The sequence below is a fragment of the Haliaeetus leucocephalus genome, unplaced genomic scaffold (genome assembly GCF_000737465.1).
Source record: "Haliaeetus leucocephalus isolate CR32 unplaced genomic scaffold, Haliaeetus_leucocephalus-4.0 Scaffold351, whole genome shotgun sequence".
NCBI classification, from domain to species: domain Eukaryota; kingdom Metazoa; phylum Chordata; class Aves; order Accipitriformes; family Accipitridae; genus Haliaeetus; species Haliaeetus leucocephalus.
This window is the reverse complement of record NW_010972787.1, coordinates 5616954-5629811: the sequence shown is the minus strand read 5'-3', so window position 1 is coordinate 5629811 and position 12858 is coordinate 5616954. Positions and strand designations below refer to the sequence as shown.

At 43.7% G+C, this 12858-nt stretch overlaps 1 protein-coding gene across 1 annotated transcript in view; it reads right to left on the bottom strand.

Moving 5' to 3' along the window:
• Positions 1-12858, bottom strand: part of MTUS2 (microtubule associated tumor suppressor candidate 2) — a 196496-nt gene that overhangs the window by 19483 nt on the left and 164155 nt on the right. Inside the window, exons 7-8 of the mRNA XM_010572701.1 lie at positions 6503-6569; positions 547-761 (exon numbers count right to left, since the gene is read on the bottom strand). Of these exons, the coding sequence (XP_010571003.1) occupies positions 547-761; positions 6503-6569 (282 nt within the window). The remainder of the gene's footprint in view (positions 1-546; positions 762-6502; positions 6570-12858) is intronic.

Below are 12858 nucleotides of genomic sequence, written 5' to 3'. Positions count from 1 at the left end.
TTAAAAATAAGACTAAAGTAGCTGCATGTTAGAGTATTCCTACCTACATACAGAAAGCAAAGCAAGGAGAAACACTTGGGACGTACAATCTAAGCGATTAGACTGAACAGTGGAGCAGAAGTCAGGGAACCCGGAGTGTATTACCTGCCTGATGTTTAGGCTATATGTTGCATGGGCCCTATAGCTTCACAGTACTGCCCTTTAACTAGCATTGCAAATAACGATGAGCAGGGCTCTGATGGCCTTACCTGTGTTGAGCAGATTCTTGTTCAACCCTTGGTTTCGTATAAATTGACTACAATAGGTGGGTTGGGGAGCAAGTATGCATGGGGAGCAGAGCTAGTCTTAATATTTGTGTTGTAAAACATCCAGAAGCATGCGAAGACAAGACATGGCAATGTAATGTACTACTGTGCAGAAATACCAATAGGAATAATAGGGAGAAAAAGCAGTAAAGATAGTCAGGAATACCCGAACAGGAACATTACCTGAACCCACTCAGTACTGGCATGGTCTACTCTTCAAAGGGAACAGGCAGAGACTGACCTGATCCTGATGCTGCAATTGGACTTGCTCCAGCTGCAGCCGGTGCTGTTCCTGCAGGCTCTCCTTCTTGGTGTTGTATTCCTCCTGCAGCCGCTGCTCCAGCACCTGCAGCTCCTCCTGCTGCCGCCTGCAAAGCTGCTTCACCTCCTCCTCGAAGCATCTCTCCAGCTCCTCCTTCTCGCTCTGTAGTTTCTTCCATCTCACTGTGTTGAGGGCTGTGGAGACAAGACCATACAGTCACGCTCTGAACTCCTCAAGAGCAATCACTGGCATCGGATCTGTTTGTACAGCACCGAGCACGGTGGTTCTCGACGACTCTGGGGCTGCCGTGAATCTCGGACATCAACAAGCTCTCGCTATCTCTTCTCTCTGTCCCGCTCTCACACACTCATACACACATGCATTTGTTTAAATAGAGGCACTGGCAGAGGATGCAAAAGCCCATGCAAAACTGGGGTCTGATGAAGTATTATTATAATAATAATAATAATAATAATAATAATAATAATAATAATAATAGTAGCAGGGAACTCCATGGACCTGCAGGGTGACTGGATGTCCCCTCCTGGCCAGCACAGTCTTGGATCTACAAATCAAGGCTTTGGGGCTTTTACTTTGCCTTGGATATAAGAAACAGCATGTGAGACGATCACTTGACACAAAGCCTTTCAACTGGGATACAAGATTTTTCTTACCTCCTTCTCTCAAGCCACAGTCTTGGCTAAGTCCCCGCTTCCAGTGATGTGCCAGGAAGGCACAAGGTGCCTGGGCTTTCCAGGCGCGTCCTGTGCATGTTATGCAGGGGGGGGTGATTGGCCACTTGACCAGGAAAAGGAGATGCATCTCATACATCCCATTTTCCAACTGTTAGAAGCTGCTCACGCCATAAACCTGCCTTTTGCACCAGCTCCGTCGAGGACCTCTTATTAACGCATACTTGCTTATAATATCTTTATATTCTAATACTATCTTGTGTGCTTCATGGAATCAGAGAGCGCAAATGAGAGGCTGGTACTGAAGACAATCAGAAAACGTGAAATTTTTAGTCCTGTGAACTAGCCCAGTGACCATGTCTCTGAATTCACAACCATGACTACAACTAGTTTCAGGAGGTGCAACTCCAACAGTTCCATCAAGTCAAGGATATTCAGTCTCTTTCCACCTATATTGTTCCCTGGGTCCCAGGACAGCAGTGTCACGAACACTGTGTCCTCAGCCCTTTGCTTTGCTAAAGAAAGGTTGCAATCAATCCAGATATTGAAGACCTGATGCAAGTTGGACAAGGTCAGCCAGACTACATTTAGAGAGCAAGTTTGCTCACTTACAAAGATCTAACAGGTAAGAAGTGATTAAAATCATCATGACCATAACATCCAGAACAACACTAGGGAAGAAGAGATGTGTTTTTAATGGCACTGCTAGACCTTCTTTCTAATTTGGACCCATAGGTGGTTTAGAAAAATGATCACCTCTTGAATATACCATCTGTATTAGCCACTCATCCTTCCTTTGCCTTTCACAATGCACGTGCCATGCACAAACCTGTATGGTGTTGTAAATCAGTGAACTGGAAGCAGCTGTCTCCCTGGGTAGACAACTTCTGATTGCTTCAAAACCATATCTATCCTATGACCATATCTTTGCTCAATTCCTGGCAACCTCCCCCCCATGTTTTCCTGTCTCTTTCTACTATGGTATCAGACTGTGCTCTTTTTTTTTTTTCAGGATAGCAACAGTTTGTCAAAGTTACCTTACTGCTGTGACCACAGCTCATGCTAGGTGTACCCATGCAAGGTAGTTTGGGCACCCAAGCTAACCATCCCCTTCCCCACATAGCTATTTTTCACCCTGTTTAGAGCTCTGCTTCCACCCTTACTGGACACCAATATGCAGACTTGCTGAGTATGTCCAGACAGATATCACTACTGGGGTCCTGTTCTTATCCTGAGGTTTTCTGGAGCATTAAGAGGTACTCTGTGTCCCTTTCAAGCTCTCCGCTCCTTACAGAAAGAGAGAAAGTGAGCCTGAACCAGTGAGCTTAGCACCGCAGCAACGGCACATAGGAAGCTTTCCCACCTGCCTGCCTCATACCCAAAATGAAACGGTGCAGTTTATATGGACATTAGCTGAAATGTCTTGTCTTCTGGCAGTTTGGATTATAGCTCTAAACCCTCTCTCTTGCTTTGTGATTTTTTATTTTCTTCGGCATGCAAAGCAATCCCTGAGCTGGAGGACAAGGGGCAACGCTTGCAGCTCTGTGTTCAGTAGAATTCAAACTTACTCAAGCTTTAAATTGGAGCTATAATCAACTCCGTCTCTCTCCAGCCTCTCTAATGAGATTACCCAGCACACAGGGAGGGCTGGGCAATGAAATGACATGATCTAAGCAAAAGAAAATCCATCTGAAACACTTTCTGTAACCTGAAACACAAAACTATTCGCATCTTGCAAATCAAGCCCTGACGCAGGTGCAAGATGGAGGGAAGAGGAAAGCAGGGGAAGAGTGTCTGCATGGCACGTTCCTCACACACCCAAAAATGCTACTGGAGGCAGAAAATGAGGCCATTTCCCAGGAAATTTGCCCTACTGAATATCAAACACCTCTAATTAGAAGGAGTGATCCCTACGACAGTCTCTCAGACTGAGACAAATGAGGCTAAGGACCGAAGTGGTGAGGAAAGACTGAATCTCTTCTTAGACAGGAGATGGACCTTTGGGCTTGGCTCTACTGGGACAGGAGTAGCAGAAGGTGACACCTGTGCAGCCCAATACAAGGTCTGTGGCTCCCTTACCCAGATGGGGAGCAAAGGAGCACGTAATTCTGACACTTAATTTCCATGAGTTTGAAGGGAAACAGCTGGTGTTAAAACCTCTTTACTCCAGGAGTCTCACTGTTGCAGCTGAAAAGTGCTTATATTTATAATTTGTCAAGATGGGTGTCTTGAGTGTAGAATGATTGCTTGTCATGTTTTTTCTAGCCTTGGCATTTCTAGCAAAATACATGAGCAAATCTTATTGCATAAAATAACAAGTCCCTCAGCGTTTGTAGAAGCCACATTCCTCCTCAGGGCTGGGAAGGGAGAAGCACTTTCCTATTTCACTGCATGCTGGTTTCAGATGAGGTGTGATAATTCACAGCAGTGCTGGGGGTAAAGGTGGACAGTGTTATCTGAACCTAAATATTTTGCCTGGCTCCAGAAGGATGCAGGTCTCCCTAGGCTGTTTTACACATGCTTCATCACTGCTATTGCTTCAGCAGTGATTTTATTTTATTTTCTTTACCAAAAGATACTTCCTTAAAAATATATTCTGACTTTTCTGAACAGTGGATTATACCTCACAGTTTCATTGCTTTGTATAGCAGAATCCTGCAGTTTCTGTTGAAGTTCACAAAAACTGTGTGCTTTCAAAACCAAGCGCATTCAGCACCTAAATCAGAATTCTGAATTAGAGCTATTGCCTAAACAACTAAATCTTGGACACACTGCCTGTATGAACCCTGGCTAGTCCAGCCTTGTTTTACTGATTCATCCAGGCATTTGCATCAGTGAGTCTGACATGGTGAATTTACACATGAGAAATCAGGAATTTCTGACCAACACCCATACTGTTTAACTAGACTGGTTATTTTTAAATTAAAGAGAGACTACTTATCAAAGTGACTGAGACAAGTCAGAACTACAAATTGGTTGTAGTCAAAATAACATGCTCTGTAGATTTTCCCTAAATTTCTTCATAGAATCACCTATGATTGCTGTTGCCAAATAAATGACTGTTTCGTTCTTTATTTGCATAAAGCTTGGTGGTATATGTACAATATTGTACAACATACAAATTCATCTGATAGTGAGACCAAAATAACCCTTAGTTTTATCATTTTCTTCCAAAGGAAAAGAGACTGTCCAGCACTTTTTGACTTACACTGAAAACCATAAACATTCACCTTCTATAGGTATGGATACATACCAGGATCTGTACTGCTGATGAATTTTTTCACATCCTGCTGGAGTGCAATACCTGCACATGTTCATCTTTTTGCCCATCTCTCCTGGGAGTCCTTCTAGATGAGCATGTTGTGTCTCAGGGTTGTACAGAAAGGATTACCTCCAACCAGCAGGACAGATCACCAGCCACCCCTGTCACTCCTAAACAGCCTCTGCTCAGCATCTCAGCGTCTCCCAGAGTGGTGGCTTGCTCAGGAAGAGGTGGCCTGGGTCCTTTCCAGTACACGGACCACAGGACCACCAAGGAAAGGACTATCTCACACCATCTTTCCCCTCGCTGAGAAAGAAAGCACATACACATCTATGGCTGATCTCCCTTCTGAAGCAGTACAGCTCAGCTAAGACTTCAGACAGCTTTTCTGGAGTATTTGGGGGTTTATCCAAAACTCTCTCCATGTACTCCATCAGGACTCAGTTTTGCGCAGAGGAGGTATCTGTTGCTGCATGCACAAGAGCAATGGCAAGGGCAGGCAGTGCAGCAATCTCCTGCGACCGAACATGCTGCTCTGTGACCCCCAAACAGGCAGTCGGTTACATCCCTGGCAAAGTTCTCCAGCAAAACCACCACTGATTTGTACTCACTTCAGCTGTACAAACATGGTGTAAATGGAAGCAGAGCTCTTTTATCTCCAGCACTGTACCTCTCTTCCCTTCCCATGTCGCTGCCACTTCCAAAAGCACTCATGAAAATGAGCAAACCCAACTCGCTAGAAAGAGGCAGGGCTTTTAAATGAGAAGTGGATATTCAGTGGAAATCTTCAGATGTGCCCCACCTAAAGAATGCACCGGTAGTGACAACTCCTCTGTGAGAGCTGTGGAGATGCAGAGGATGGATGCAGGCAGGCAGGGAATAACTGGAAATGCTGTTTTGCTATTGCTGTAGTATTCTTTGGTCATAGGGACAGTAAAGCTCTCTATGAAATGATGATTTCAGATGAGCACAAGCTGTTGGGCATCGAAAAGGGCCATGCTCAGCTTTTCTGCAGGGGGTTGTCTTAGACAAGGTGAAGACGAAGCACAGGGAGGATCTGCAGTTCCGACCACCACACAGGGGTTTGGCCTGAGCCCCTCTTTGCGAACCAAGTCACCCTCCTGCCACGTGCTTAATGTGTGACCCAGCAACGGGGCTCCCACATGCAGGGAAAGCTGAGAGGTCCCCCCTGCTCACAGCTCCAGTCATCAGCGGTTCCAACAGCTTTTTGTACTCAGGGTGTCCCCTGCCCCAGTGGTCCTCCCACCAGAAGCCCTTCCTCCTCTCCATTTGCCCTGGGGTAGATGAACCCAACATCGTTCTGGGGAGATTTAAGCCAAAAAGAACTCAGCCTGTTGGCTAAAGCCAGTGCAAAAGCCCATCTTCTCTCTCAAGAGTTGCACGTCTTTACACCCTCCCTGTCTGTCCCGTCTAGATCAGAAACCAAACGGGAGAAGTGGTGCATGCAGATACACGGGGAATACACAGACCGAATGGGACATGTTGCTTTTGCTGTCTTTCAACCACGAAGAGACCTTAGAGATATTAATAAGCAAGTTCTGAGCTTATTGTCCTTCCGTTTGTAGCCAAGCTGCAAAACATGCAAAGGTACTTAAGTAAGGAATGCATTCCCAGTCACCGTGCACCACAACAGTCCCAGGTTCCTGCTTCTCGGCACGCTATGCTTTCTCCTTGCCAGCGGTGGCACATAGTTTAAGAACGGAAGCTACGGATTTATGAAGAACAATTTGTCTAGTAAAGAGGATGCACGACTAGCTCCGGTGTGTGTGGTGATGGACCCATCGCCACAACAGAAAGGTAAAATCACGGTTCCCTGCAAAGCCACAAAACCCCTCCCCACTGGGCTTCAGAGGACACTTCATCACATGCGTGCAGGTTCCCTAGGATCAGTCACAGGGAATAACTGCTTGTGTGTAAAGTGAGAAAATCACTTTGTTGTTACTTTGCTTGTACTACTTACCAACTTCATTCCTGATCTTTACAAGCTCGACTCCTAACTCCTTTATTTTCACAAGGGCATTTTCATTCTGTTTAAGGAAAAAAAGAGAGAAATATGTATAGTCCCCAGGTTTGTCCCAGATAAGCACTTTCACATGTTCATTTAGTAAAGCAGATTAGATTGATTCCTCAGATATTTTTTTTTTTTGGGGGGGGGGGATTATAATGAACTCATTCAGGTTTTAAATCAAGCTTAGGAGCCACGACTCACTAGCTACAAATACCTTGTATCTCTGTGAATACATGTACACACACTCATGTGCACAGGACAACACAGAATACTCTATTTACTCCTACGTGTCTAAAAAGACATTTGCATTTTTATATCATTTTATGTTCAATATGTGTACCATTTATGGCTGAACTGCATGTACAAGATAGTTTTATTAATTCTGTTAAAACACTTTCATCTATTTATGCCTGCATTTAACCACCTCTAAACATAGTAAAATGCTCACACAGTCAAATTTGCAGAGCCGACTACTGTACTTACACCATTCTAGGCATGGCAGACATACCCATACAGACACCACTAATGGTCTGATGTTCATGCCTATTTCCACATTTATTTCTGGGATTTTATTGTCTGTAAAGAGCAAGAGCTCCTTTCCTCAACCTGTCTCAAAAGAAATCTGAATAGTTAAGGAATTAAAGCAGATGAGTTGGCCAAAGGAAAATGAAAACATATTTACATTAACACTGCTAGGGTGCTATTACTAAAATGCAAGGACTTTGACAGCAGATATCTCATGAGTGCTGTGCAAACTGACAAAGTTCGGTGTAGTACAGTAAATCCCAGCATAATGGTTCAAGCATAAAGGCACTTTAAATTGGAATGTATCCTGAATCACATTAGGAAGAAGATAAAGGAACGCATCCTGCTGGGAAGATCACTGATGATTAGGAAAACTAGATCAGACCACTATAAATATGTCCCAGGTTAGAAAAGGCCAAGAATCTTTAAAGGACACTACAGAAAAATTGTATTCAAGAGAAAAGGCAGTGTAGTAGCAAATGGAATTTAAAGGACTCCTAAAGTAAATCTTTCAGTAATAAGCAAGCAAGGCTAATAAAAACCTAGGACACAGAAAGGAGTCGTTCGGCAGCAAGATACATAGCAGATAGGATAGCAAATTAGTACTGTCTTACCAAAATGAAAGTGGAAAAAAAAAGATTTCAGAGCTTAATGTTTCTGTTTATTTTTCCTGCATCTAATTTTTAACTCTGTTAGAAATGACACAACAGCTTTATGTTTGGTAATACCAGGAAATTGGAATCTTGAATTTAAATTAATCCTTTACACACTGCCCTTTTGGGATGATTTCTACCAGAACCAAGAGACACACTTTCCAGAAAGTTTTGCTGTAAACAGAGTGATTAACTGAGCTGATTTGAGAGCCTTGGGTGCCTGAGAAGACCCAGGCGATGCGGGCATTTTTCTTACTCAGTTATGGGAAGAAGCCAGGCATGCAAGGCTGGGCTCCTCCAAACAGCCAGCTCCATACACTGCTGAGTAATGCACAGGGGTTGTGTGCCAGGACTGCAGAGTCCCCAGTCCTGACCGACTGCGTTAGGTTCAGAATAAAATGGAGTGGGTTGGTTTGGCGTTGTTTGGGTTTTTTTAATTAGTATAAAAGCTATGAAAAAAACAAAAAGGTCCGGATCAATACAGCTTGGTATGTTAAAAAAAACATAGCCCTTCACTCAGATTCTCAAACCAGCATTCTTACAAAGATAAGGTTTCCCCTTTTGGAGAATACCACTGCATCTGCCCATACCGTCTGTTTAACTCACTGGAGTCATTTTAAGAAGTGTTCTTGACAGATTGCCAGGACTGCTGCCCTTGAAGGCGTGTGCACGGGGATATACTGGATACGGGGCTTGCAGATGGGAAGCACCCACTCAAATTACCAGCTCCCACTATTTGAAACAAAAGCCATTTAAAGCAAGGGAGCTCTGTACAAATCATTGCCAGCACCTACAGATAAGCAGAATTCAGTGGGATTGTTACTATTCTACTTACATGAAGAAAATGAAAAGCAAGTAAAAAAATGACATCCTAGGGAAAAAAAAAAAAAAGTTGTTAAAATTTTGATCCTCCATAAGAAATATTACAGACTCCTTTTTTTACCCTATGTTTTATCTTAGATAAGGTTTGTCCTACCCTTGAGGATGCTTGGTGGTGAGACCCTCTCCAAAAAAGTGCAGAATTGCCATGGTGGCAGCCTAAAAATGCTATATCCTATAGCTCAAGCTCCAGCATGGACACCACCCCAGCAGGACAGCGGACCTCCTGGCTGCCTCCCACCACGCTGGGGCCACGGTTTCCAGAGCAGCCCCTGGGGCTATCTCAAGCAGCCACTGTTGGCACAGCTCAAGTGCCTTCGCTGTCATTTGCCTGCCCTGTCAATTCTTCTCGCGTTGTATTTTGTTTTGGTTAGAGCTCTCTGACTGCTCTTCCAGACCTCTTATTTATGTTTCCTGAGAGGTCAGATGTGCAAGGGTTGTCCTCGGTACCAAGGTCTCAAGTAGTCTCTCCTTCTCAGAGGGTTCTTTTAGAGAGCAACAGCACGTGAGTCCTCATCTTCCTCTTCTGCAAGAGAGGCAAGGTGTAGTTCTGGCTAATCATCGTATCGGCCTCACGGTCTCCTGGATGCGCAGTGAACTTACAAGTCCCGGACACTGTAACCTGCTTTGTCAGCGTAACGTGATAGGTTTGGACTGCACATGTTCCTGCGGCCAGTGTAAACACGACATTAATACAAAATGAAAAAGCTCCTCCTTGTTATCATCGGTGTGGCTCTGCAGATAACCAGCACTTCAGTGTCAGTGCAGCCGGGGAACTGGGAAGGCCAGCACTTAGGGAACCAAACATTACAGTAGAGCAAAACTGGATCTGACACGAGAATGTAAAGCTACCAGGTCCGATGCTGAGATTCGTATAGGTCCAATGTCAAAACATGAAAGCAATTAGAAAATTCACAAGCACGCGAGGAAAAATCTGCCAAAACAAATGTGTAAGAAACCAAATTAATGGGCTATCCCATTGAATTAATCAATCTTCATTAATATTTATCTCAACAAAGTATTTGCAGGAGAAGGCAGGGTAAGCAGGAACCTTTGCTGCCCTCCCAAGAGTTTTGTGTCTAACAGGCTCAACATTCCAAAGGAGCTTTTGTCGGTGTCCTTTACTAGGCCACCGGTTGAAGTTACTGAGGGTTAGTGACCAAGGGCCAAATCCAACTTAGGTTTAAAAAGGCTCAGCGACCATACTAGTGACACAGCCTTTTCCAGTGGGTGAAAAGGTCAGAGACACCGTAAGGAGATTGTGCAAATATCTAGCATTTCAGTGTGGCAGTTAAATGGCAAGGGAGAAAAAAATTGCTCCGATGTGATTTGGGATTAAGTTTTTCTGGCCAAAATGTGAAACCAAAACAGTGGGTTTTGTACAAATTAAAATGTTGCGTTCATTTTTCAGGTACTTTTAACAAAGGATGGATTTCATTATTTCTTGGAAAACTGATGAGAAAGGTCTTCCATTGGCTACATCCCAAGAAATGACTCTGATACTGAAGTAATTTTCATAAAATAAAATTACACTCATGATGGAGATAAAGGAAACCTTCTTTGTCATACCTGTACTCTACAACACAATGGTTAAGTCTTGTGTCTGGAATATGCCACATCTCCTCAGGCAGAAGGAAAAATAGAGTAGAACAGGTAGAATGATATGTTCACTCTGTCCTTAAACTACTGCTCTGTTGAATAGAAGACACAGTAGCAACTCTTTTCCTATCATCAGCTTTATAACACACAGACCTCCCAATATGTCTCCCATGAAAGTCTCAATGCCAGACTGCATTTCAACAAGTGAAACAGCCACTGAAAATGGCACTCATGTATTCTCCATTCAACTCAAAACTCAAAAAAACGCGTGACATATCAGTGCAACATCCAAGCGGCTTCAGAAAAACTGGCAGGTAGGCAGGGAGGTAGGAAGGAAGGAGGAATTAATCCAATTAAATAACAGTGCCAAAATTTAGCAGTGTAGTTCAGAAAAAATCTTCAGGGTTTAGATATAACTGCGTGTGAGGACCTGGAAAAATAACGTGGTAAAAGATGCCATGATACAGGCCTGAGGATGAGCAAGATGCTGGTGTTGTCCAAACAGATTGGGAAGGGAATTAGTGACGAAGGCTTGCGGGGGAGAGGCTGGACGGGGCTCTGAGCAACCTGATCAAGCTGAAGATGTCCCTGCTCATTGCAGGGGGGTTGGACTAGGTGACCTTTAAAGGTCCCTTCCGACCCAAACTATATGAAATGCTCTGCTGTAGTTGCATGGAACTTCAGCTGACAGCCAGACATCCTCGAGGAGATACTGTCAGGGAGACAGGGCAAGGTTTTACTTTGGACCAGGAATAACTGTGGGATGGGGAGGCAGAGTTGAGGTTTGCCTTAGAGTCTCTTTTCTCTGAGAACAGCAAACTACCTGAGAGATACTAATTCATTAGAAATGCTAATTAATTAAACCTCCAGGTACTTTTTAACAACAGGTAAGTAATAGTAGGTCCACTGCACAAATGGGTCATATCAGGGAAGGAACATCAGAAAATTGCCCAGACCCACATCATAGGAAGTCAACTGCAGCTAGGAAGTCAAGACGGGAGCCTGGAGTTACTTCCCCAAATTGACATGTCTCTCCTCCCTGCCAACTTACATGCTCGCTTATATTCTGAGGTCCAAATATATGTACAGTATCCCCACAAACACTTCCCAGTTCTCTACGATACCTCCTAAAAATACGCACTGTACACAGATGCTCTGTAGCACTTGTTATTAAAACTGTTTCTTCAGAACAACTTTTCTGTATCCAATGCTTTCAAAATATTAAAAAAAAAAAAAAGACTGACCTGCAAATGGTGCTTAGTCACTGTTGTGCTTTATTCCGAGTTCCCTGGGGCAAGGCCTTATATTATCATTGGAAAGAGAAGCATATACATTGGGAATTCTCTTGTAGCAATAAATATTTCAGACAATACTTGTAGAAGCAATAACTAAATCCCACTGCAGCTGATGTTCAAAATGATCTACAGTCTTCCTCAAAAAAAGAGGTGTTTTAACATTGCTGTTTCAATCATGCTGCTTATCAGGTAATCTTCCCTCATAATACTCTTTAGGTTAAAGTTTACAAGCCCGACATATTCCCCAGAGACTGTACTTTAACAAGTTTTATATTAAGCCATACATTTTTTCTTAACCTGTTTAGCAGCATATCTCAAGCTGTATTTGAAGATATTCTTAGGTAAATGGGAGACACTATCAGCTTTTCATTAGATGGAGTATATGAATATTTTAAAAAGCCAAACTCTAACAAAATATACTGCACAAGCATGTGTTTCTGCCAAGATATTTTCTATTAAGCAAACTGAATGCATATGTTCATTCTCTCCCTCTGCTGTACATACTTAAAATCCAAGCAAATTTCCAGAAGAATAGCATGAAAAGCTATGTGTTAGAAATGTCCCACAACTTCTCTTGCACATGCTATTCTCCTGCTACCTGTAGCTATGTACTTACCTCTGCACTGATGTTTGTTATACGACCCATTTTGGTGCCCGGGAATTTGCTTGATTTAGATTCACCCTGACATAAGAAAACATGTAGTTTTTGCCTTGTTTCACTTCTAGATTGCAGAATCAATCCTCTGTCAGAAAGGAGGATCATTAGAGAGGTAAAACCTTAGGACAGCTAGAGATGGAATAATCTCTCCTCAAACTTTAAAACTCTGCACAAGTTTCCCTTATAACTTGTACTCCGCATGCTTATTAAAAAAAATGCATGAAAAGCATAGCAAGAAATCAAGCTGCCTCTTACTACAGAAGATGCCGGTGGTCCCTCCTTGTTCCACTCCGATCCAACCCTTGCCTTTAGACTGCAGAATGAAATTATGTAAGGCACTGCAGTGCATGGGAAGGCGACAGTTAGACCTGGCCTTGGCGACCGAGAGTTCAGCACACCGTAAATAAACCGAGCATCGCTCCCCTCTCTGCGCCCCCCCCCCGGGATGCTCACACAGCTAGAAGCGGCAGCACAGGCTCAATCTCCATCACGGCTCCCATCCTGCCTTATTCCCTAAAGGATAAAAAAAAAAAAAAGAGGCAAAAAGTACCGTCTCGTCCTGGTACCGAGTGCGGGAAAACCACTTGGAGCAGCATTTACCCATCCGGGCAGGATGACACCAGCCTGACTGCCACCAACTTCCCCCCGAGCCGCAGGGCTGAGCCCCGGGGCGATGTTACCGGCACAGAGGGATGTCGC